At 36.7% G+C, this 27,151-nt stretch overlaps 3 protein-coding genes across 3 annotated transcripts; 1 reads left to right on the forward strand and 2 right to left on the reverse strand.

Annotated features, from left to right (window-relative positions):
* The first annotated feature begins 494 nt into the window (after positions 1–494).
* LOC104115866 (probable WRKY transcription factor 32) lies at positions 495–7,517 on the forward strand. Its single transcript, XM_009626584.4, has 5 exons — positions 495–916; positions 1,477–1,529; positions 5,485–6,158; positions 6,266–6,421; positions 6,930–7,517. Exons 1-5 carry the CDS (start codon positions 499–501, stop codon positions 7,285–7,287), a joined length of 1,659 nt encoding a protein of 552 aa, XP_009624879.2. The 5' UTR covers positions 495–498; the 3' UTR covers positions 7,288–7,517.
* A 687-nt stretch (positions 7,518–8,204) lies between these two features.
* Positions 8,205–12,691, reverse strand: LOC104115865 (uncharacterized). Its single transcript, XM_018777571.3, is given in 6 exon segments — positions 8,205–8,670; positions 8,673–8,748; positions 9,378–9,519; positions 9,669–9,752; positions 9,825–9,882; positions 11,065–12,691. Coding segments are annotated over 6 exon segments (789 nt in total). The 5' UTR covers positions 11,423–12,691; the 3' UTR covers positions 8,205–8,599.
* A 5,719-nt stretch (positions 12,692–18,410) lies between these two features.
* LOC104115864 (uncharacterized) lies at positions 18,411–22,137 on the reverse strand. The gene is made up of 5 exons (XM_009626581.4): positions 21,854–22,137; positions 21,323–21,383; positions 19,917–20,021; positions 18,784–19,126; positions 18,411–18,699 (listed from the first exon to the last, which is right to left on the reverse strand). Exons 1-5 carry the CDS (start codon positions 21,992–21,994, stop codon positions 18,675–18,677), a joined length of 675 nt encoding a protein of 224 aa, XP_009624876.1. The 5' UTR covers positions 21,995–22,137; the 3' UTR covers positions 18,411–18,674.
* Between the last annotated feature and the right edge of the window lie 5,014 nt (positions 22,138–27,151).

Raw genomic sequence — 27,151 nt, forward strand, 5'->3', positions numbered from 1 at the left:
AAATTAGCCGTTGCCGAATTTAATGCTTAAATATTTAAAAGTTTTATTAAAAAAAAGGCTCACTAAGGGTCCACGTACCGACCATTCTCGTCCCATCTCGTTTGTTAGTGGGATGGGATGGGCCTACTGGGTCGTCTCGCTTATCCCGTCCCATTTAAGGCCAGGCCCCTCCCGTTGAATAACCTTAGCGCGAATGAATACAATTGACACATGTTGTATTTGATGCGCGTCTGAATACAAGTGATGCAAGTTAGTAGCAATTAAATAGTAGTTACGAATGGTAATTAGATAAATTATAGTTACTAGGCACTAAACTATAGTGTTTTACGAAAATTACTCTATTTTGGAAGAGAATAATAAAGGGAAAAAGAAAAAGTAAATTTACCAAATGACAAAAAGGAAAAGCTTCAAGGTTAAAGTGGTCATTTCAGAAGGGGGGAGTGCTCATAGCAACCATTTTATATTTGTCACCATCACATACTTTATGTAAAAAAGGAAATGTTAGACATAAAAAATAAAAAAAGAATAAAAAACAGAAAAAAGCTCTCCGTTGCAAAAACCTTTACTCTCTCTTTCATTTCCTCTATTCATTTTCCTCTCCTCTCTCACACACACACACACACACAGGAATCCGCCATGGACGAAGAAAACGAGAGCTCCAAAGCTGCCGGAGCCGAGAATTCAAATCCAGAAGAAAACAAAAACGATAACTCCTCCGTACATGACGGCGGAGTACTCGATGGTGGTGGTGATGAACGTAAGGAGAGTGGAATTGAGAGTTTACATGAACCGAAGGTGGAAATTTCAGTGTCAGAAACCCTAGCTCATCCTACTGTTCACTCATCCGTACAACAAATTGAGAGTGATGTGCAATCCAAATTCGATACTGACTCCTCTTCCTCTCACCAACTTTCTGGTACTGTTTCCAATTTTGTATAATTCCTTCTTTTTTCTCTAACTTTGCTTTTTTTATTTATTTGTGAAAAGAACTACTTGTAGTATGTTTATTAGCTCATGTTTGGTTTCTACGATCAAAACTATTACTCCCTGTTTATGTGACCCGATTACCTGCTTAGTCCATCTTGAAAAAGAATGATCATTTTCTAAATCTGAATACAGTTAATGTAAATTTTCCAATTTATCCTTAATAATAAGCTTATATAGCCACAAATGTTATGATATATTTAAGATCATAAATTTCAAAAGTCTCGGAACTATAATTGTTATGATGTGCTTAAAGAGCACAAGTTGCAAAAAGTCTTATTTTCAGACATCGGCAGGGATATTTTAATTCCTTGTCCACTCTGTCCAGTATTTTTCGATAGTCAAATGAGTTCACATAAATTAGAAAAAAAGGAGTATTTTTATACATTTGGTTTTTTCCTTTTTTATTTTTGCTTATATAATTGTATGTAAATTATTTTTTCTTGCCTTTTGTGTATGTGTCTGTAATTATTGTGTTGAATCATCTGACAGAAGTGCCAGTGGAATATGCACTGCCACCGTTTGAACCAGCGAAAGAAATCAAGGTTTGCTTTATTGCTTTTACTTGATATTTATTGGTTTGGCATTGTTTTCAGTTTATCTGGAGATTTCGAGATTCGGGAGTTCTTTGAGTGGATCCGCCGTGGTAGCATACATTTTTTATTTTAATGTTTTAGTTTTCAATTATACTAGTTAAAATCATAGTTGTGCTGCATATCTGAATGGTACTTATTCAAAAAAGAAAAAATTAGCTGTGTATTTGAATGGTAGCACAGAAATACCGAGGCAATTCACCATAGGGGTAAGACATGTGCAATTAGAAAATTCAAGGTAAATGCTTAATCACTATTTGGGCACTAGATCTCGCTGCTTTTGTCTACTAGATGTGCATAAAGAAAAATAGAGGATATGTATGTGGATTATTAGGATGATAAGGATACGGAGGTTAGACTCTCCTAAAGCTGAAACTGAAATGTCAGTTTATGGTAGACCCAAAAATTTCTGCAAGGTAAAGCGCTGAGATCTCTTGTGGTTAATGTGGTAAATAGGATGCATGATTATCGGTTTTATATAAGATCCCGTGCACATGTCATGGTTGCAGTGATTCTGCTAGGGCAAGGCACATGTCATTCTTCATTCGAAACTAACAAGTGTCGGGTCGGGGATTTCTGCCTTGTTATCAAAAAGGGAGTTGGGTAAAGCAAACTCTCTCCTTGGAGGAGCACGGGCTTAGTCAAGTAGAACCGGGTTGCGCTGCTTGATGCTCCAATCGAAAACAAATAAGTGGGGCCATGCCGGTACGACTGAATATGCGTTAGAAAGGTAAATCCCTCCCCTACGACACCAAAAAAACCGGGCCGAACTTCTAAACCGCTCGCTTCTTTTTGGTTGGGAAGTGTCTCCGTCCTTTTCACCTCTTATTACTCCTTTCGTTCACTTTTTCAAACACTTCTAGTACCAACTAATTCATTCGGGCGAGACATCTTACGATGTAATGATGCGCCCATTCCTATGGCCATTCCTTTAGTACTTCTGGCTCTCGGGAGTCTCTTTGTAGGATACTTGGCCAAAGTGTGACATGTTTGCCCATAAGTAAGTACTGTGACGAAGCGACTGAAAATTTTAAAGTTTTCCTTTGTCCTTACGTTGAGTTTTACGTAGCAAGCTGCAGAATAGTTTTGCCTTGAAAGATCAAGTTAGGAAGGAGTTGAAAATAGAGTAGAATGACGTCATAGTTCATACCCTCTTTTTCTTGATGGTTGATATTGGGAAGTGTAATTAGGTGATGGGAAGCCAATAGTCCACGAAAGGGATTCCACTGAGAAGTGGAAAAATTGTTAGTAGGATGCTTTATCAATCACACCGTTTTGTGCTGCTCTTTTTCCATTTGTGGAAAAATAATGTTTTTACATTTTTGTGCTTCTCGCTCTTCCTTTGCCATCTTAGCACTTATGGGGTTTGTTTCAAACAAGTCCAGGGGGGTAATAAGATCGCCACAAAGGTGGGGACTACAACTGGAAAGTCGACCATAGGTTTTGGGGGGGGGGGGGGGATATTTTTCCCTTATTGCCTCTTCCTCAATCCAGTAGCGAGGTTTCAACGAGTTCTTTGTACGCGTATAACGAAAAGTGTATATACTTTTTTTATCCCGAATTCCCTATTACTCTCGGTCCTTGTTCTTGGTCTCTGTGAAGGATCCAGTTGATGGGAATGAATCCATGTTCAAATCTTATTACCGGGTTCGATTACGGGAAGGAAATAGAGAAGGTAAGGGACCGCTTTCCTTGTTCAAGCCGGTATTGTTTGAGTAATTAGTAAGTTTAGGCCTCAATTAGTAGTCGTAAGGCCGACATGTCTTCATCCCGGAATAAGTAGATGCAGAATCTCGTCTGTTTGAAAGGTAACTTGAATTAGTAGTCGGACTGTGAACCATTGTGACTCGTTAGGCCTCCCAATATAATTGATTTGAAGGAGTGAAAGCCACTTGACTTGACTTGACTGTGTAGCCATGCGGATAATTCGAATACCGGAAGTTTTGGTTAATACTAAACCAAATCAAATAAAATATTCTTTTTTTCTTTTTAATTTAACGCTAACTGAATCAAATCAAAGTTACATGTTGCTTTTTTTTGTTGTTGTTGTTCGGATTTTCGGTTTTTTTGTTGAACACCCTACTTGCTACTGTGAGAATTGGTTTGTTCACTATTAAATTTGTTATCATGTTGAAGTATGTTAATAGATATTTTTCCCTTATTGCCTCTTCCTCAATCCAGTAGCGAGGTTTCAACGAGTTCTTTGTACGCGTATAACGAAAAGTGTATATACTTTTTTTATCCCGAATTCCCTATTACTCTCGGTCCTTGTTCTTGGTCTCTGTGAAGGATCCAGTTGATGGGAATGAATCCATGTTCAAATCTTATTACCGGGTTCGATTACGGGAAGGAAATAGAGAAGGTAAGGGACCGCTTTCCTTGTTCAAGCCGGTATTGTTTGAGTAATTAGTAAGTTTAGGCCTCAATTAGTAGTCGTAAGGCCGACATGTCTTCATCCCGGAATAAGTAGATGCAGAATCTCGTCTGTTTGAAAGGTAACTTGAATTAGTAGTCGGACTGTGAACCATTGTGACTCGTTAGGCCTCCCAATATAATTGATTTGAAGGAGTGAAAGCCACTTGACTTGACTTGACTGTGTAGCCATGCGGATAATTCGAATACCGGAAGTTTTGGTTAATACTAAACCAAATCAAATAAAATATTCTTTTTTTCTTTTTAATTTAACGCTAACTGAATCAAATCAAAGTTACATGTTGCTTTTTTTTGTTGTTGTTGTTCGGATTTTCGGTTTTTTTGTTGAACACCCTACTTGCTACTGTGAGAATTGGTTTGTTCACTATTAAATTTGTTATCATGTTGAAGTATGTTAATAATACCTCTCGGAAAATGTTAAATTGCCTGAGAGGGACATAGATTTATTTATTTATTTATTTATACTTACAATTTAACTCTCTTACCTAAGAATCATCTAACCAACATTTTGCTTTACCCAGTTGTCTCAATCCTTTCTAAGTACAGTAATGTTTTATTCACATTTACTCTCTATTTCTTATTTTCCCGCTTTTCCTAGTGAAAGGTGAAGCTCATATTTTTACTCATCTTTTTGGCTCTTGAAAACATTACCCCGCAACATCTTTTTATCTCTCTAAATTATTTAGCATTAGTGATGCCTCGTCATTTATTTATCAACTCTTATATTCATGACTCCACATGCTTTGAGTTGTAGAATTCTCCCCTGAAATTGAAATCAAACGGAAAAGTCAATGATTCTTATTATTAACAAAGTATTCGCTAAATTGACACGAACATCTGAAGGTGTGGCCTAGTGGGAATGAAGCAAGCGAAAACCTTGAAGACAAGGTTCAAAACCCAGCAGAAATAAAAAATATTTGGTCATTAAGTGCTGGATTTTTCAACTGATTAAGCTTCAGAGTAGGGACTTACTGGTTAAAACAGGTCATGTGGTTGAGACATCCAGTATAATTTCAGTAAAATGATCCAGGAATGTGAATAAGGAAAGTGGTCAAAATTATAAAGCATGTTTAGAATTTATATAAGTTGGAAGTGTCATCATGAATCAAGCTTGCTTCCCACGGTGGCTAGGAATCGCATCTCACAATAAAACTGCTTTCTTGTTTCCGGAGCTTGGGGTGACAATTGAAATCATTTGAATGACTGTACATGTACTTGAGAAATTCCAAAACTGAATGTAATTCATAATTTCTCTAGTTGCAAAAATATTATCATGTGATGTTATAAATGAATATAGTCAAATTACTTATGTAGGTTCGTAATATATTTAGCTTTCCAGAGTATCTGATTTTCTATTTTCCTGTGTATAATGTTATACTTTTACTGAAAAGCTAAATCAGGCAAATATTGGAACTGGATATGTATGTTTGTGGGATGGGGTGACATCAAATGAGTCATTTCATGTTGTATGCAGGATAAAATTAGTGTTACCAGGCCTGAAACTTTGAGTGCTCAAGTACAAACAGAACATCAGCAACGTATGCCTGATGAAGCATCCTCATTGGAGCTGTCCCCTACATCTGTTACACCGTCCATTTCATCGGTGCCGAGCCCAACTCTAGCAGAAAGACAATTGTCAGCAGTAGTAAATGGTAGTACAGAAGAAGTGGCTAAGCAGAGTTCCGATGCCAAGGTTCTACCTGTTGTGCCAGTCCTGAAGACACCATCCCGTGATGGGTACAATTGGCGGAAGTATGGTCAAAAGCAAGTTAAAATTCCTCAAGGTTCTCGAAGTTATTACCGATGCACTCATTCTGAGTGTTGCGCCAAGAAGATTGAGTGCTCTGATCACACTAATCGTGTGATGGAGATTATTTATAGAAGTCAACACAATCATGATCCACCCCCGAGAGTAAATTGCTCAAAGGAAAGCAAGCCCGTAGTATTGCCTGCACCAGCTAATGACAACCGTATGATAGCTTGTCCAAATAGAAGTTTTAATGAGACCGTGCCGTCCTCTTTAAAAGAAAATTTACAAGAAACTTCACCAATTGCTGAGAAAGCAAATCAGGATTCTTGTGGGTCTGATACTGACACTGAAATCACTATTAAAGAGGAGCACAGTGATGAACCTGAACAAAAGAAGAGGCAAGTTCTCTCTTGTATGTAATTTAGTTATTATCATTGATCCGGCTTTCATCTTACAGATGTTCAAAACCATAGTATTGATTGCAAAACTCACCTATGGTTTCCAGGTTGAAGAAAAGTGACGCAAGTTCCGAATCTGTTTCTAGACCTGGAAAGAAACCCAAACTTGTGGTGCATGCTGCTTGTGATGTAGGAATCTCAAGTGATGGCTATAGATGGCGCAAGTATGGACAAAAAATGGTGAAGGGAAATCCCCACCCAAGGTACTATATTATTTCATGCTTTACACTTGATAATTGTTTTTCTTTCTGCCAGAAAGACTGATGCCAGATTAATGCATTCCTTGATTCATGCTTGATTGTATGCACCCTATCCTGTTTTTTAAAGGCGGGTGCTATTCTTCTTGCACCGTGTATCTTAGCCTTTATTCATGTAATAATTTCCATCACGTTTTCCATTTTAAGTTAGAAATTTGGATTTTTTCTTATGCAACATCAATTTGGTCCTTTGTTAAAAGAAGTAGAAATGCCAAGCCTTGAGTCAAACAAAGAAAAATAACTTGTCAAAGTATATTCTAGCTTGACAGCATCTCTTATGAGTAGACAATTAAGGAGATGGCGTTGTAATTCCTCTGTAAACCTAAAAATAACTCACATATTACTTGTTTTATCTACTTTATAGTAACCCTTTATCTTGGTCAAAGGTGTGCTCCATTTTTCTTCCTCCGTTTTCCTGTACTGTTTCTGAATTGTTTATTTGGATGACTTTTAGGAACTACTATCGCTGTACATCAGCTGGATGTCCGGTTCGAAAGCACATTGAGAGAGCTATAGATAGCACAAGTGCATTGATAATAACATATAAGGGAGTACACGATCATGACATGCCCGTACCAAAAAAGCGTCAAAGTCCACCTAGTGCACCTCTTATTGCTGCTGCTGCCCCTGCTTCCTTTACCAATCTGCAGGCTAAGAAACCCGAACTGCTACAGCATCAAAAATCGACCACACAATGGTCCGTTGATAAAGAAGGTGCGTTAACAGGTGAGAAGTTGGACCTTGGAGGAGAAAAGGCAATGGAGTCGGCTCGAACTCTGTTGAGTATTGGATTTGAAATAAAGCCTTGCTGAAATTGTTTAGTTGCTTTGATTTTTATCCCCTTTTTTTCCCCTTGCATTCAGTTAGTTTCCCGTCATAGGGCTTTCTTGTAGAAATAAGAAGCATGTACTTTTTTTTAAAAGTCTTACAGTTTATCAATAGGTTGAGTAGATTGGTTGTAGTCGTCCAATATAGATAGTTTATACTCTGGTTATGTAAATTATTGCGGATCAAACTAATTTAAATAGAACTTAGAGAAATATCTTCTGATGTTCGTCGATTTGAAAGCAAATATTTGATGACAGCTTAAAAGGAAACTCTGAATCCATCTCCAACAACCATTTGCTTCCCATTTACCATTTCAAGAATAAAGGGGCCAACCAACAGTTTGGAAATTGGCAAAACACAGTGAGCTAGAGCTGCATGATTAGACAACTCTCAGAGAGACTTTTTCTCAATAATCGAGAAATCTCCCACGAGCCCGATTTATGGGTCCGCTCCTCTACCATATTCCTGTTTAATACTAAGCGGGTAAGATTCAAACTCGTAACATGCGCCTAATTGACACTTCATGTGTACTGTCCTTACCATTTTGCTGTAACCCTAAAGATGACAGGTAGTAGAGACTTGTGACTTCTTCTTTTAAATATATAAGGCCCTTCTATAGTTGGTAATCTTGACCTGAACATTAGGCACAAAATTAAAGATCCATCCCCTTTTTATAAAGATAGTTGAGAATGGTGATTGTTTTTGTGAGCTGTCCATCACACAGATAAGTCCCTTACATATAGATGCATATTTAATTCCAGGTACAACAATAACAGAATGTCTTACTTTCTGTTTTCCCAGACTCAGAAAAGATGTTTAAGATTGTAGCATTTGAAGTTGTAAACTTGTAATAATAACATTACACACTGTACACTACAAAAGTTACCACTACTTAACTCAATTTTCATCTAGTAATAATAATCTACAAATCTAAGAATCTATAATGCAGAGGAATCGACGTCGTTTCTGTACACGACCAGTTCTGCTACTAAATCTGTGTGAGCTTAGATGATCACCAGATGTTACAAGTAAGCGCTGAATTACAACAACAACAACCCATTTGAATCTCACAAGTGGGGTCTGGAAAGGGTAGTGTGTACGCAGACCTTACCCTTACCCTGGGAAGGTAAAGAGATTGTTTACGATAGACCAAGTAAGCTCTGAATTGTCTCATTAAAATGCACAATGGCTCAATCACACCAATGAGAAACTCAGTTCATCGATCGATCTACACTTCTTTGCTTCAATGGCTTCATTTGCTTTTGCTACCTCAGTATAATTATCTTCGTTTAGATCCTATTGTTTTCCTTCAGCAGCTGCCACACAGTCCTGAAATCTGAAGCAGCTAATAAGATGGTCATTTGTTATCGGAATCTGCCAACTATAGGCTTGTGGTTCACAAAGCTCCAGATATACTTGTCAAATGACCCAAATTCATCAATGATCTGATACGAGCAAAACATGCACAAATTTAGTTGCAATAACTACTGAAATATTTTAACAGCTAGAAGTTTTTGACTCTATTAACAGTTTTATTAGACATTGTACCTCTAAATTAGTTAGAACACGAGTGCAAGTACAGTCGAGGTAGGTATTTACAAAAGCTAACTGAATAAAGAGCAACAGATAGGGGCGGAGGTAGTGTATTGTTTATGGATTTGGACAAACCCAGTAGGTTTTGCTTACACCCTGTTTTTGCATTAAGAAATCTATTAAATATGTACACCACCACCACCACCACCAACAACAATAACAACAATAACAAACCCAATGTAGTCTCATAAATAGGGTATGGGGAGGGTAGTGTGTACGTAAACCTTAACCTACCCTATAAAGGTAAAGAGGCTGTTTTCGATAGACTCGGCTCAAGGAACAGTACAAATAAAGCAACAAACAATAGCAACAACAATATAGTAGGGTAACGGAAGCGAATGACACAACATGTAATAAAAATCTATTAAATATGTATAAATATTTAATTGCGAACGCAGTAACTAAAAGAGCTATTGGTTCGGTAGCAAGTACAAAACCTATAAATTTCAAATCATGGCTTTGCCGCTGGGAAAGGATATACCTTTGATACTTGACGAGCATTTTCAATTACTGCTCGCAGTTTCAACTCTGATAGTAGTGAGCATGCTGCACTTCTAGGTACTAAAATCTTCTTTTCATTCAATTTTGCCACTGCTATAGGATCAAAATCTGCAAATACTTCCCTGCACCAAGAAATATTTTTGTTAAGGAGAAGATTTGTATATTGAAGAGTCGATTAGTTAGAGTAGAAGAGAAAAAAACTAAGTTATTGTTAGTTTATCATCCTACCTATAACATGAATAGTTTAAAGCAAAGAATTATCAACGAGTACCTGAATATATGTCTTTTGCTAAGAATGAAAGGCCAAGTGAGTTCAGCCAATGCTCCACAAAGAACAAGGAGTTCAAATAATCTCCTGAACTAATATAACAAGAATTAGCGTCTGTATTTTGTAAAGGACGCTCCGAACAGCAATCTGGAACCTTACTTATCATCATGTACTGGAATTCCCCATTCTTCATCATGGAAATTTGCGTAAGATGGATCTGATTGAAAAGGAAGGCAGTATAAGAAGTTGAAAGTTCAAGGGTCCTACACAAGAGGAAATATACACCCTGTAAGCTATACTTTAGGCTACAAATATATTCCCCAAATATTGCACTATATAGGTTGTCTACAACACACCCCTTGGGGTGCGACCCTTCCCCGGACCCTGTGTGAACGCGGAATGCTTTGTGCACCGGGCTGCCTTTTTTATGTTCTCTGAGAAGTAGAAATTCATTGATTTTTCAGGACAACAGACACCGAAAAAAAAATAACTAGAGAAAATGCGATGACACTTTTCTTGTAGGTGCCGACTATAACACCTCTTTTCTCACACAAGAAAAGTTTGAAAGGAGTTGAGAAATTGAAAAGAACTCTGTTTGGAACTTGTAACGTATTCTACTATTTCATCTAACATTAGTTGCTGCAAAAGATACCGCAGTCAGAGGAGGACGCACATGATGAGTTAAGGGGTCACCAGTACCCGAAAACTTTGGCGAAAACTCCATATATACTTGCAAATGTCTTACAAAAATAGTCAGATATTAGCATAGGCCCTCATACCAATCTTTATGAGCAAAGATAAATTTATATTGAATGTCATGGTGCCCCACGACCGCCGAATCCTGAGTCCGCCTCTGACCGCAGTACATGCTAAAACGCAAAATTCAAATTTCAGAACTATTTTTCAGAACTTAAAAGGTTGAGAGAGATTATATATTGTCTCCTATAGCTTTGGGAGAAAGTAATCGACATGTTAACGTTAAAGTAATCGACATGTTAACGTTAACCAAGGAATTATGCAACCCTACAAACCTTAGGGTAAGTTCTTATGTGGTTTCAAGTCATAGAAAGATTTGAATACTTCTCTACACTTCAGTAACTGGTAAAGTTGTTGTCATGTGACCAGGAGGTTACGGGTTCGAGTCGTGAAAACAGCCTCTCGCAGAAATGCAGGATAAGGCTGCGTACAATAGACCCTTGTGGTCCGACTCTTCTCCGGACCCGCGCATATCTAGAGCTTAGTGCACCGAGCTGCCCTTTCTTTTTTCTACACTTCAGTTCTCTGCCTATGAATAAACCTTCTAATATAAGGAATTCTTAACTACCATGAAAACATAAAATCAGAAGCGTATCGAAAAATCAAAATCTGGATCTTCTAAATGAAAGAATCAAGAAAATACCAGTATTAGGTGTCACCCAAGCACACCTTTTCTTTGATTGTAAACCTTCAGGTGAAGAATCTGATACATAATCAGAAGAACATGAAGCACTGAGTGACAGACTCGAATGCAATAACGAGTCTTGTCGCTGAAGTATTTTAGGAACTTTGACAGATTGCAGTAAAGGTGATAATCGACGACCGTTCTTATCCTCCACCACCTCAACTTCCTCAGTAGACTTTTCTGCCTTCCTAATAGGTTTTGAAACTGGTTTTCTTGAACCAAGTGACCTCTGTGCCTTATTCTCAGCTGGTCCAAAGATTTGCCTTACTTCTATATCAGCCACATTCATTGACCTTATTCTTGAAACCCCTGGCATTTTATGCAAACTTACCTTCTTCCTTCACCAATTTCAACTTTAGCCCTCCAAATTCTCGACATCACTATGCGAAACCCCTAAGATCTTAGTAAACCACCACATTGCTTAAAAAACTCTCCTAATAGACAACAGATTCAACTGGAAAAATCCGAAAAATTACACTTTACACAACTTTGGATCTTATCCAGAAAGTAAATATAACTTATATGCCCATTAACCACCAGAAAACCAAGATTTGCATCACAGAAACCTCCTTGCACAAAGCCATATTATAAGCCCTTAAACCTAAAAGCTCTGAAATGATAATTCAACTGTTGGCCCTGAAATTACCAAAACAGTAAAACTCATTATCTCATGAAAAGGCTGACCCAACATCATAAACATCTCAAATTACAATTTTTTTCCAACAAAAGATTCAAACTTTAAACCCCATTAAGTCAAAAGTTCAATACACCATAAACATTCAAATGCACACAAAAAAACTCATCTACAATTGACTAAAGACAAGATTAAAGTTTCCACATTTCCATACATACATATATTAGAAAGAACTAAACTTTGTTATAGAAAATGTATAAAGAACATCTTTGGCCTCTGTGTGTGTGTGTGGTTTCATAGTAGGAAAACTCAAAAATCAAGAAAAGGCTGACCCAACATCACAAACATCTCAAATTACATTTTTTTATTTTCCAATCAAAGATTCAAACTTTAAGCCCCATTAAACTAATACTCAAATGCACACTAAAATCTCATCCACCTTTGACTAAAGACAAGATTCAAGTTCCAAAATTTTCATACATACATATATTACATAAAACTAAACTAATAATATAAAATGTAGCAAAAGAGATAGTTCTGGCCTGTGAGCATTGGCGAAACCGGAATTTCAAGTTAGGGATTCTAATAGTTTAATAATTTATACATATTCAATGGATTTTTTAAGACAAATAAAAGGTTAGAACCTAAGTTACTGGGTTCGGTCGAACCTTCTCCCGACACTCTAGCTCCCCTGCCTGTGAGTGTGTTTTCATAGAAGGAAAACTCAATATCTCAAGAAAAGGCTGACCCAACATAATAAACATCTCAATTTACAACCTTTTTTCAATCAAAGATTCAAACTTTAAACCCCATTAAATTAAATATTCAACATATCTATAAATATTCAAATGCACAAGAAAAATCTCATCCACTTTTCACTAAAAACAAGATTCAAGTTCCTATATTTTCAAAAATACACATACTATAAAAGAACTACACTTCATAATAAAAAATGTACCAAAAAATACTGCATTTTCTCTTTCTTTGCTTTCTTTTAGCAGAGAGGAGATGAACTGAGACTTTGTCATTTTAGAACTTCATCATTCTGTGAATGAAATAAAAAAGCTGACACTATAAAGTGATCATTACATTAATAATCATGCTTTTCTTTTCTTTTTTTCTTTTCTTGGTTTTACTTTCACTACTACTACTACATTTTCAGGGAAAGTTAAGAGGGAAAAGAAAATATTGGGAACATGAAAAGATTTGATTTTGAATTTGCTAGTGGGAAAGGGAGCTTCCTGTTTTTTCTTCTTTCTTGGAGTTGAAACTTGAAAGAGAGTGAAATGAATTGGAGGGGGTTCTTGTTGGTGTTGATTGCAGACCGGAGAACCGGTTTTAGGACTGCTGAACCGGGTATGGTTGGACCGGAGGGTAACTTTGTCAACTTAGCATTTTATTAGTTGGAGTTAGGGGTGACAAAATGGTTAAAAGAACACATTTAACCACTCATATTATCCTCTAAAAAATGGGTTGGATAGTGAATTTTTTAAAAATGGGTCAAATATATGGATAAGAACCATATTATCCATTTAGAAAATGGATAACCAATGAGTAACCAATGGATAACTAATGAGTTTAACTTTTACATTAGTAAAGCCTCAAATTGGGGCTTCCACAAGTTTGGGAGACTAGGAATTCTCCCAAAAGTATTCATATTCAAGAAGCCATGGATAATATGGTTACCCATATTATCCATCGGTTAACCCGTTTTTTATCCGTATTAAATATGGGTCGGGTCGGATAATTTATTCATTTTTTCATTACCCGTTTTCGACCCGAACCATATCTTACCCGCCCCGTCCGTTTTCCACTCTTAATTGCAGTGGAGCCTTGGAGCAACGGTAAAATTGTCTCTATGTGACTTATAGATCACAGGTACGAGCCGTGGAATCAGCCGTTGATGTTTGCATCATGACAGATTACCTACATCACACCCGCTTGGGATGTGGCCCTTTTTCGGACCCTAAGTCGAAAGATTAACTATGTATATAGATAAAATATTAGGTTTTAGAGGTATATAACATATGTTGAACACCCGAAAAATTCTTTCACTTCTTTCAAATTTAAACAACCTAGAGAAATTCGTTGCCATTATCACTATATAACTAAACACATGATGAGTTTTGAATGACTAAATTTAATTACTATAACTATAGTAAAAACAAAAGAGATTGCACTTCAAATTAATGAGGATTAACTTTATGAAACAAGCTATAAAGAGATAATTATCCACAAACTTGAGAATATATATTTGAACAACTAAAATGTGAACATAATTTGAGTTGCTATACACTTCTAAATTCATGGTCGGAGATGTATTATTTGTGGGAAAGAAATAAATTAAAAATGAGGAAATATATTTGTTCAAGCTAGGTTGAGGAGTCCTGCACTTGTTTCCTCATGTGAACAACTAAAATGTGAATATATTGGTTTGGTTTGGTTTGGTTTTAACTAAAAAAAAGTCAAACCGAAACTAAACCAACCCGATAGTACATTTATATAATTTTTAAAAATATTTTATACATATAAATATTTATTATAATATAATTTATAAATATTTCTTAAATTTTTTCATAGTTTTATCTTTTAACGTATTATTTTCAAGTTTAGGCTTAACATTTTTGAATGGTAAATAAATTTTATAGCTCATAAATGTAGTAACTCAAACAAAGTTCAAATCAATACTAATGCTAACAAAAAAAATTCAATTCAATACTAGAAATGACGAAAGTGTTGGATAATTATTTTAGTTTTACATTGGTTTATAATGAAAATGCATAACTTAGTTTATCTTTTTCTTTAGTGCTTACTTATGTAATTAATATTAGTACTTATTAGCTATACTTATTTTAGCATGATCTATATAGTATTTTTAGATTATGTTAATTTTCATTATGGCTTATTAGTTAGCAATATTTGTTTTATGTAATTTTATTATTTTATCTTTGTTATTGAATATTTTAGTATAATACTATGACTTATCTCATATTATTGTGTTAGTTTCTTGTAAAACACGTTATATAGTTGTATTTTACTAGGACTTAAGAAATATTTGGAGCACAAGTTACATATTTTATGCTATGAAAACTTTACCGGGAAGAAACCCGTAAACTCGAGAAAACCCGAGATTAAAAAATTCAATTTTATTTATTTAGTTTATAAATTAAAAACCCTTACACCATTTATTGTTTGGTTTGATAATTGAAAAATCTGAATCCAGGACCGAAATAGTAAGTGACAGTCGTTGCTAATTCCATGTTTTTCTTAATTTTGAATGATTCAAATAGGAACCTTCTCAACCAATGACACATAGAAAGCAATTTCTTGTTTTCCCCAATACTTAGTGGGCGTTTGGATAAAAGAATTGTAAATTTTTTTTAAAAAAGTAAAAAATATTTTCAAGTGAAAATGGTATTTGAAAATTAGAGTTGTGTTTGGACATGAATATAATTTTGAGTTGTTTTTGAAGTTTTGTGAGTGATCTGAGTGAAAATTTTGAAAAATAACTTTTTGGAGTTTTTCAAAATTTCGAAAAATTTTAAAATGTATTTTCAAGTGAAAATTAAAAAATTTATGACCAAACGCTGATTTCGAAAAAAAGTGAAAACTTTTTTATGTCCAAACGGGTTCTAAATATTTTTCCTTCATATTTGGGACTCGTTTGGCCATAGATTTTGCCAAAATAAATTTGGAGTTTATTGCAAACACATGTTTGGCCATAGATTTTGCTTACATTTTGTCCAAATCCCAAAACCAGCTTAGCCAAAATATCAATATTATATTTTTTAAAAATTATCCCAAACTTTTTGTATTTTATAAAAGAGCCCACCATTTATTATTTTGTAACAATATTGCTTCGTCTTCTCGGTCATCTGATATTGTATCATGTATTCATTATAAAAATGATAATTTTGTATCAAATTTATTTATGTTCAGGACTATGGTTTGCGATAATATAATGAATGTTATTGATAATGGTACTGTTGGGTATTTGTGATAGTTTTTAGAACTTGTGGGTATAAGTTATGTTTCATGTTTTTTCAAGCCAAACTTCACCCAAAACAGATGTCCAAACACATTTTCATGTTCAAACCAAACTTCACCCAAATCAAATTTTTTAAAATAAATTTGAAAATCTATGGCCCAACACTAGCTTGGAGGGTCGAAAATCTAGAAGGTTATAAGTAAAAACATTTTATTCATTGTAACAAAAATATCTTCTTTCTTTTTTATATCGTTGTGGTGGCAGACTGATGATGAGAGAAAGAATTAGCAAGAATGAGTGGCAGATTGCTAGGCTAGTAAGCATTTTATAAGATAGAAGCACAAAATGCCAAATTGAAAAAAACAAATGCCACATTGTTTGCATAAATCGTCACACGATAGGTTGATGGAAAATAGAAAGTGACACTCATTGTCAAAAATGTTTAAGGTGCTAATTTCCATTTTATGCTTAATTTATGATAATTCAAAAATTACTAAATTCTAACATATATTAAATTCTGATTCACAACTTTCCGAAATGCAAAGAGTTCAGTGTAATAAGAACCTTAAAGATTGAATTCATTAAAGTTAAAATTTGAATCCGCTTCTAAAATATACAATCACAAAAATTGCCGAAGGAAGCAATAAACAACAACAACAACAACGACACAGTGAAATCTCACTAGTGGAGTCTGGGGAGGGTAGTGTGTACGCAGATCTTCTCCGAGGGAATAGAGAGGTTGTTTCCGAAAGATCCTCGGCTCAAGAAAGAAAGCAATAAACATGTCACCTAAATACCTAGGTGTGAAAATCATCATTAATGCCTCTCATATATGATAAAGTTACTCTTAATTTCCAATATAGGTATCTATTCCAACCTCTAAAACTCCAACTAATAGAGAAGGATGTACTATGTGATATGTTTGTGGAAAGAATCTTTGTAGGTTGGTGAAGTTTGTGAAAGTAGTACAAATAGGGTAATTGAAAAACAAAGTGCACTTCTTAACTTTGAGGTTAAGTAAGTTGATTTAGGGCTAAAATTTGATGTTACTAAAGTTGGTTACATAGATCATTATAGGAGCTAATATCCAATTACTTCTCAAAGCCTTAAACAACAAAAAATATAAAGCAAGAGGAGTAGGATTTATACATACAACAAACAATTTTTACATCACCATACTAGTAAAAACCATCTATAGATAATTGTCTATAATAACGGTGGATTAGTAATCCCGAAAAGATGGTAAGTAACCTGCTATAGCTGTTAAGCTTAGATTAACAATGAGGAAAGGGTGAGACGCTCGTTTGGACATAAGAAATTTTTTTCTTTTTTTCAAATTTTTTTTACTTTTTTCGAAATCAGCACTTGTTCATAAAATTTTCAATTTTCACTTGAAGATGCATTTTAGAAATTTTCGAAAATTTGAAAAATTCAAAAAAATTGTTTTTCAAAATTTTCACTCAAATCGCTTACAAAACTTCAAAAACAACCCAAAATTATATCCATGTTCAAACACAACTCTAAATTTCAAATACTATTTTCACATGAAAAATCCCCCCCCCCCCCCCCCCCCCCCAATTTTGGAATTTTAACGCCCACTAAGGGGAGGGGAAATCGAATCCATATTTATCGTACGAGAAACTCCCAATATAACTTGAATCCTTTTTGCAGTTGGGTTTGCTTGGTTAGTTTTTTTTTTAAAAGGATTCAAGAAATAAAACTTAAGTTTGTGTTATGGCCTTTAACAATAGTCCCGAGGCAATTGTCAAACTGCACCCCCCAGTTTATGCATTTCCTCTAACTTGTCTAATAGCCTGTTTGGCCAAGCTTATAAAATAACATATTTTGAGAAGTACTTTTTCTCAAAAATATTTTTTTTAAAAGTATTTTTGGTGAGAAGCCGTTTTTGTTTGACTAATTAACTTAAAAAGCACTTCTGAGCATCAATTAATGTTTGGCCAAGCTGTAAAAAAATGTTTCTAAGTATATTTTTTTAAAAGTGCTTTTCAAAAAAGTTTCAGAGGAGAAACTACTTTTTTCTGCTTCTACTCAAATGCGTTTTTTTTTCTAAAAGCTTGACCAAACACTTCAACTTTAAAAAAAATACTTTTTTAAAATAAAAAAAAAAGTTTTTGGCCTTGGAGAAACTTGGCCAAACAAGCTATAAGCCTTTTATTGCACTGTGATCTTGAAGACACGTTAGTTATAATTAAGAAAACAACTAGAAAATAAAAATGGCAGTCCGATGCACGAAACATCTCATATTCAAGCAGGTCCGGGAAAGGGCCGCATCAGATGGGGCTGTGATGCAGGCAACCCATCCTAATGCAAGCACCAGATGGGGGTGTGATGCAGGCAACCCATCCTAATGTAAGTATCAAGCACGAAGCATCTCGCATTCACGCAAGGACCGAGAAAGGGCCGAAACCGACGGAGGTCTGAAATAGATAACCTATCCTGATGCAAGCTTAAATGGTTGATTCCATGCTTGTTAATATTTAAGCTTTCACTCAATCGAAGTCACATAGTAGAACAACTATGTTTTAATTATGCTACAGCTCAAGCTGGGGTCAAGAATTATTTTGAGCAAATGCATCAGAGCTTAACTAAAAAAGATTATGTTAAACTCTGGTGCCTATGAAATAAGCTACAAAAATGGAACCTCAACAGGAACACCAAAGGTGATAAAGAAACTCCTGATACAAATCCAGGAAAATACATGACCCTGGGCACCCAAGGTTAACAAGCATTTGTATTAAACAAGAAAAATAATTATATGATGCAATTGAGTGTAAATAGCTGTTTGAAAGCAATGATCCACGCTACATCATTTTGCGTTCATACACCAAACAGAAAACACACGATGTTTAAAAAGACGTCGATGAATTCTTCTTCATATCAACTCTTTGTGACATATCATTTGGTGCAGTCCTCCAGTCGACAAACTCAATATAAGATCCGGAAATGGCATCTATAGATAATAACAGATTACAAGTTAATGACATTACACGCAAGTAGATTCTACTCATGGATTAACAAGGAAAAAGAAACATACCCTAGCAGGCCACGACCTTGCCACATTCTTGGCGTCACTTGTAAGTTAACGATAGCACCTTGCCTCATAACTTTCATGGACACTGCACACCCCTGGTTTGTCTGTGCTTCGGCAGCAAGTCGCTGTAACAGGTTCTCACCTGACTCAACATTCCCAAATTTCATAACCTGGTCTCCAAGTTGTAACCCGTCTTCGGCTGCTGGAGATGCCTCAGTTATTTCATCAATCACCGCAAAGGGTCTGCTGACAACTACATCCACATCCATAGAACTCGTAGCAGCTGTCGCAATATAATTATCTGGAGATGATGAGGAAGTAATATTGACGGCAGATACATGAACACCTGAAGCAGCAGTGTCATTTTGGAAGAATGAAAAAATTGCTGTCAGGACCTTGCATAAGACATTTTGCTACATGAAAATGAAAACTTTCAACGGTGACGTATAGCAATTTAGGTGAACTTTAGAATAGCTTATACCTATATCAACTACTACAAAATAATTCGAAGTACCCTTATGTGTAGTGATCTTGGCATGCACATGGATGTTTAAGATAGAATTCATTAGTAGTATGAACTGAGCAAGTAACTAGAAAATAAGCCAAATAGGAGGATGGGGTGACAACTTCCGGGCAAACACAGGCTTAGATGCAGAAGCATATACACAAGATATAATATGTCAGTGGGATAAGCATTTTCGTAGAAATCCTAATTACAATGTACAGCATCATGAGGATGATGGTAAAGCACGAGATATATAAATCAGCTAGCAGTGAAAAATATATATATATATATATATATCAAGGGAGCCAGCTCTACTAAAAACAACTGATGCGTAAGGAAAGGTTTTATTATTGCACATAGAACTGTCACTCTCACTTCCTGCCTGTCGAGAGAGGGGTAAAGTTGCTGGATGAGGATGCATCGGAGCATTATATGAAACTGGAAATCTTTATTTTGTTCGAGTTTTTCATGCATGACTAAAGCGACAGCAACCAACAACCATTTCAACAATGCATAAAAAGTGCAAATAAAAAACTCTACTGAACTTCTCTAATAAAACTAGAGATCTTTTCAGTAGAAGTAGGACGACGTTCTTATGAAAAAGTTGTTTATTATGATCCAGCTCACGTACCTGAGTCTTTGACAGAAGAAGGTGTAGAAGCAAGCCGTGCTGAATGCAGAACTTGAATATTTTGGTCTATTTTTTCTGTCATAATCTTGTGATCATTACGTAGCTCTGCAGGGTGGAAAAACTGCACAGTTTAGAGACGAGCTGAAAAATGTTCATTTACTAAATTGCTGCTAAACATGAGCAGTGCTGGAAACAATACCAACAAATTATATGACATTATAGAAATTTGCTGGAGCTCTGATGTTGCAGCAATCAATGTGCAAAACATGACACGTTTCAGTATAATTAAATATTACCAGCAGTAATTCTTTCTCAATCCATACGTTAGGATGATATAGATGACAAGCATATACCTTGCATTCATTGCAGAACTGCAGGTTACCAGATGGGATATACCAGATAGATTAGAAAACTCAAATACTAACTTTAGGTAACCTGATCAACAACACCTACGACTTCGGTGCACAAAAAAGATTACCTATACTTTGCACGTTCACACAGTTACCTGACTAGTTAACTTGATACGCAAATATGTCTCTTTTCACGGTTAAAAGCCAAGAACCTTAAGATCTACAGTGAGCTCCTTATTTCTGAATATTAACATGTTCATTTTTCTGCTTCCTTACACTAAGCAAGTAGTTCTGGTCTTCTGGAGGCACAGAATCAATAATTTGGACAATAAAACTGAGTTTAAAATTTCAGTTCCAATTTGGAAAATAAACCAAATGGTGTGGCTGTGGCCTATGTATGAAAATTAAAGGAGACCAAGGTTGAAGTCCCAACAGAAACAAAAAAGCTAGGTGATTTCTCCCATCTGCCCAACTGTTGGAGGGTAGAATTATCAGATACGTGTGTTGGTGGGAGGTGGAAGGTACTCAATGGAATACTCGAGGTTCATTCAAGCTGACCCAGACACCACACTTATCAAAACAAAGTGTACTTCCTCAAAACATACTACACAGATATCAGTCAGAATTTCCACTAAGTTATGACATCAAACTCAAGTCCGAAGCAACATCACTGACTAAAAGTTAACAAAACCAGACACATTCTTATAAAAAAACAAACCCCAGTATGTCCAATGAAAAAACATCCCCCTCGTTTCAAATTTATGTGATGTAGTTTGACTTGTCCAGGAGTATAAGAAAGAAAGTACGACTTCTGCAACTTGTGGTCCTAAACATACCACAATATTTATCTGGCTATAAAAACTTTTAAAACTTATGGTCTTAAAGATGTAATAACATTTATGTGGTTCAATAAAGCTTTTCATTAAAGGAAATGGAACATTTAAAGTTAAATTGTTTACAAATATTGAAACGTGTCATTCTTTTCAGAACAAACTAATAATAGTGTCACATAAAATAGGACGGAGAAGAGTAATAAATAGGAGTTTATGTTCATACCTGCAAGCCTACGCCGGTCAGCCCGTACAGTTGGAATATCAATATCAGTTCTTGGGAACCCCTGCATTACCTTCAAGTTTCAGTTTTTATAGACAAAACAGACATCAAATCACAAACAAAAATAAAAAAGGAAAAAAAAAACCACCAGTCAGATACAAAACACAAAACAATACAGTTCCTTTCAACATTAACAATACCAACATAAGATCACAAAAAGATTCAATCTTACACTAAAATAAACAACAACATTCCCAGTATATTCCGACACGTGGTGTCTGGGAGTATAGTATGTACGCGACCCTCGGCTCATTTCACTAAAATAAACAAGCCAAGATTTTTAAAGGGGTAAAAACCAGGAAAATAGGTGATTTTTTCTCTGTTCAAGTCTTGGTATACAAAGTTAGCTGGTACATAGCTAATAGAGATGGAAGCAAGACTCGGACATCACAATCATTCAAAAAAAAAAAAATCAAGAAAATATCATTACAAAAAAGGCAAGAAAATAAAAAGTATTAGACGAGTTAGAATTGCCTCAGAATCAACAAGGTTGCCTGAGAGTCCAGGGCCACCAGGTTGGCAAAGGCGCTGAATAATAATCTCCATTTCAGCTTCTGTATTTGCTCTTTGATCCATAAGCTTTATAGTCTCTGCTTTCAAATTTGTACCCACCATTTTTGTTTAAATCTCTCCAATTTTCTTCTCAAATTCAACTAGGGTTTATGAAAGAAGTAGATTCCATTGCAATGAAATCGAATCGGTGAGATTGCTTGGGAAAAGGGTTGTGCTATCCACGTGCCATACGTGTGAAGGAAGACCAACATTGCAAGAGGGTCCTGCAGGTTTTCAAATGTACAATTTAGTCCAACAATTATTTTCACCATTATTGTTTAGTATGATGAAAAATATTACCAAAAAGTATGTCTTAAAAGAAAATATTTCCAACCAAAGGCAATATCAGTTTCCTTTACTACTATCTAAGCTCTTACTTTGATCATGACTTGCTCTAACCAATACTTGAATATTATTAAGAAGAATCAACCCAAATAGCCGATCACCCTACCACTTAAACTAAAAATAGCTCGTAGAGGTATAATATATGCATAATTTATGTATTATATATGTTTGTCCGTAAAACGGTACAGTTGAATTTATACGTGGTTTATAGAAAAGTGAATTAATTTGATCCTGAAATAATAGATAAATTAGACGAAAATGCAGAAACAAGGTTTCTGGGCACAACAATGATATCACTAAACAAGAAGATAAAATTATATTCAGCTTTGAATAGAGTGTAGCCTTCGTGGTCCGGTCTTTCCCCGGACTTCGCGCATAGCGGGAGCTTAGTACACCAGGCTGCCCTTTTTTTAAAATAGAATGTAGCATGTTTTTGCCAGAAAATTCGTCCCTCCAATGATAATATAGCTCACTATTTATAGCTGCACCTAGGGAACAAGGTCCTAGGATCAAGTCCCTTTTTAATGCCAATTATGAGGGTCACTGAAGAATGTGTAACGGTAGGCAGTGAATGTCATATTCCTTGTAACGGGTCATGTACTTAATGTTATAGAATATTTGTTATTGAATGTCACCGGCTGGCAGATATTTATTTCATTTTTATGAGTATCGTTCTCTCCTGTGACAGATGAGATCGTCGCTTTCGGTTTCAACTATCTTCCGTCTTCGGGTTTACGTGTCACTTCCTCGTGCGATCATTTAATATAAACATATTTTACCATATACAGATAGTCCTCTTGCTTTCCGGTGGCATAACTTTGTGTTACCGGAAAGTTGGTAGAAATACCTTCTTTGGCAGGAAATTCACTGACCCCTCCGGAAAATTTTCTGACGGTTGATTAGACGTACGTCTCTCCGCATTTAATGTCCCGAACACGCGTCATCCCATGATTTAACATCACTTTTGCGTGTTATCGAGGTAATTATGGCCACGATTCTAGCCGTTTATTCCTTTACTTATACGCATCAAACTTCTTCATTCACACTTCATAATTCTTCAAACTTTCTCAAACTCTCTTCATTCAACTCGTACTCTGTCTCCAGCCTTTCTTTAACTTTCTTCTTAAGAGAAAAACTTTTCCTTCTTTTCTAATACAGAATGACTTCTTCTTCTAAAAATCCTAGTTCCTCAAAGAACAAAGGCAAAGTCGACGAGGTTGTTCCTTCTACGATGAGCACCATCATCCTCAAAAGTCTTGTCACAACTAAAGACTTCGAAGAGAAATTTTCTTCTGCTAACCCTCGTACATGGGACATTGGCAGATACCCTTCTTCCATCCGTCCTTCCAGCATTCTTACTGTGAAGGGAGACTATCGTTGCTAGGATTGAGTCATTATCACTCATAATCTGGCAGAACAGGTAGCCTTACCCAAGTAGGGTTTTACGTATTTTAATACGTATCTCTTCACTTTGGGAGCGTTTTCTTTGAGTGGAGAGCTTGACTCTGTCATTATGGAGTTCTGCCTCTGCTACCAGGTGTGTTTGGCACAAGTAAGCCCTTCCGTGTGAAGGACATCGCTTGTCTTCGACGTTTGTGACAGGAGACGGGAGAGGAGCTATTATTAGCTCACGTGATGAACCTCTATTCCCCCATGATCTTCCGTGGGGGGATGATAAATTGCAGTAAACATGGCCACCATGTTCTGCTATCTAGCATGGATGATGACAACGACCATGGGTGGATGGAGCGGTTCGTTGCAGTTGCTACCAATGATATCATTCCGGCAATGACTTCATCCTTTCCGTAATCATGGAACCGCACTCGTAAGTTCCTTGTTTAACCTTTCTTTCATTAAAGATCATCTCATATCATTATTGATCCTTCTCTTTTCGCCTATTTTAGCAACCCGATGGGTACCACCTAGGGTTGAAGGCTTGGATCAGTGGGTCCAAAAAATCTTGGACGTCACCACGCCCGAGACCCACACATGGAAAGAAATGGCCCTTAAATACGGGCGGAAGGCCAAAAATCATGGTAAATTGGACTCATTTCGTCTTTACATTTCGTATGAGGAAATTCATTAATCGTTTCTCTTTTTGCTGAATTCATATCTACCCCAGGGCTTGGTTGGTAAATTGGACTCATTTCATCTTTACATTTCAGGAGGCGTTTACTCAAACAGGCATCTCCGGGCCTTCTTCGTGTGCAAGTGTTTCTTTTCGGAGTCCCCGACGGGAGAACAAGCAAAACAGAGATGTTCCTCCGCGGCCGGCGGGAAAAATAAAAGCGCAAGGAGTGTCATGCCCGAATCGTCTACATATGCTGTAGTGTCGAGCATCGCGCCCGAGCAGGCCATAGATACTGTGGTTATTGATGATGATAGAGAAGCCAGTGATTAGGGGGCTTCTCTACATAGAAGACGATGACCTTCATCAATTCAACAAAATGCTCAATCTGTTGAGTTAGTTACACCAACCGAGGACGACGCCTCGACGCTCTGGGGGAGTTTGAGATGGTAGAAAATGCCAACTCCCATTGTCGGATCCTAGTCACTATGCTCAGTACCGTGAGGCTGAGTTCCGGGCCCCTGCTGTCTTCGGTTGGCGAGCAACCAACAACCAGCATTGCGTTTGTCGCAGCTACTTCTCACTTTTCAACTCCATTAGGTTCATCTACTTCTTCACCAACTCTTCCACCAACAATTGCTACATCATCTCCACCGGCCACATCTGCCCGAGAAGAGGATGTTCCCTTCCCCGAGTCCCCAATTTATGGAAACTTGGGGAAAAATTATGCTGCCCCCTTAGAGGGTCCACAAATGAGGAAGAGTGTAACTCTTTCGGTCTCCACCGGATGCATAGTTGTTGTTCCGGCCAGTGAAACTTGCTAACTATCTAAAGTCTTTGGCTTCAAAAAAGATAGGGAAAAGATACAAGCTCTCTCGGGAGAGTGCTTGTTGAACAATGCCATGCACAACACCGCAACAGTATATCCTATGTTTCCTTAATTATTTCTTCTACCTTTGATACAGTATTATTCTGAGTTTACATTTTCTATTTCGCAGGCCAATTTTCTTGCTTCTGAGGGCCTCCAAAGTGGATTTGAGATAAAGAAGAACTTACCTCTGAGCGGGATCAACTTTTGGCTGAGCGGGACCAAACTGTTGCTCGCCTCTTAGAACTGGAAGCTAAAATTGTTGAGGTTGTTGTGTTGGAGGCTCGGTTGTAGCAAAGCGAGCAAGAAGTAGAGACCCTTAGCCAATAAATCGCCCCGTTGAGGGTTCAGTTTGAAGAGGCTAGGGCCAAATGGGATGAAGTCCATAATGTTGTTCTTGCTGCATCTGATCGCGAGGCTGCCTCCGCTGAAAGATTAAATAATTTGGAAGTGGCCTTGAATTCCAAAACCGAAGAGCTTGCTGCTGTCGGGGTGAAGTATGCCCAATTGGAGGAAAAGTATAAGAAAATCATTGAGCATAATAGACTTTTCAGCTATACGGTCCGTGACCTCGAAGTCAGCTTCCGGTCCGTTAGATTCGCGTGGGAAAATCTTTCTGCCGAGGTTGACCAACTTAAAGAAGAACTTCAGTGCCAAACAGCTTCCCTCATTGCTGATAAAACGCATTCTATATATAGCATGGGGAGAAAAACCTTGGAAGAGGCCAAAGCGGGTGTCATAGGCTTTGATGCTGAAATTGCTAAGGCCCTTGAGCTGGAGTTAGCTACAAAAAGAGGTCTTCCGGCCAGGCCTGATACTAGCGATTCTTCTGGTTCTGGTTCTGGTTCTGAGTTCTCAGTAACTAAAGAGGAACTGGAAGGTGATGATGTTGAGAGCCAAAATGGTGAAGGCCAAGATATCGAACCAGCGGGGGATCTACCTCCTTCTCCTGGGGCGTGGATACTTCTCTTCCTTTGGGTTCCGGAGATACAACACCTTAGCTTTTGACTTCTTTTTCCAACTTTTTTACTTGTGCCATTTGGCACATTCGTTGTAAATAAAAATAGTTTTTGCTTAATTACTGCATGAATTTTCCTTTCTGCGCGCTTTCGTTTAAACATTATGCGAGTTTAATCTTTGCGTCTCTTTTTTTTGTTTGAGTATTTGCGCAAGTTTGCTTCTTGCGTCTTTTTTTGTTTATGTATTTGTACAAGTTTGCTTTTTGCGTCTTTTTGTGCAAGGCTTTGGGTGTATTTTTTCCCGAAAGCATTTGGATTTCGGGAATAAGTTCTTCCGAAATCAACCCTTTAACGTGAGGGTTTTCATAAGAGAAGGCCCTCTTATGTTTATGGTGATCATGAAGAGGACGTCTCATGTTAATTATGACACTAGCATTTGAAATACTTGTTTAACTTTCAAATGACAAAATCAATTCATCGTTCAGACAAGAAACAAGATAAAAATAAAAGGACTTTACTTTATTCCTTTCATTTTTAAAAAGTACATAAGCATTCGTTGTGCTAAAGTGAAATTGCCATTTCTTGTGGCTAACTTGTACAACTTGTTTCTACGGGGCTGGTCGTGCAGTCCCCGGTCCCGACGACATAACTATGCTTTCAGGTTTCGTATTCCGATTGAAGTGGCAGTCTTTGTCGTCGTATCCTCATATCATTCCCCCCAGTATTCGAATGCGAAGAATGCAAATTGTAACACTAGAAGTTTAGCTCATTCGAGGATTCCACCAATGAATTGCTAGATAATCTCCAGCTCGGTAACAAACTTCACTTCTCCTTAGAAATTTATGTTATCGAGCTAAAGATTAAATAACAATCTCTTAGTGGCTTGCACTTGTGAACAGTCGGGTAACCTTTTGCTCGATAGCAAACTACACTTCCCGATGGGAACTTTTCTACCGAGCAAAGGATTATCTAACCGCTCC

The sequence above is a fragment of the Nicotiana tomentosiformis genome, chromosome 11 (assembly GCF_000390325.3).
Source record: "Nicotiana tomentosiformis chromosome 11, ASM39032v3, whole genome shotgun sequence".
Lineage (NCBI taxonomy): Eukaryota > Viridiplantae > Streptophyta > Magnoliopsida > Solanales > Solanaceae > Nicotiana > Nicotiana tomentosiformis.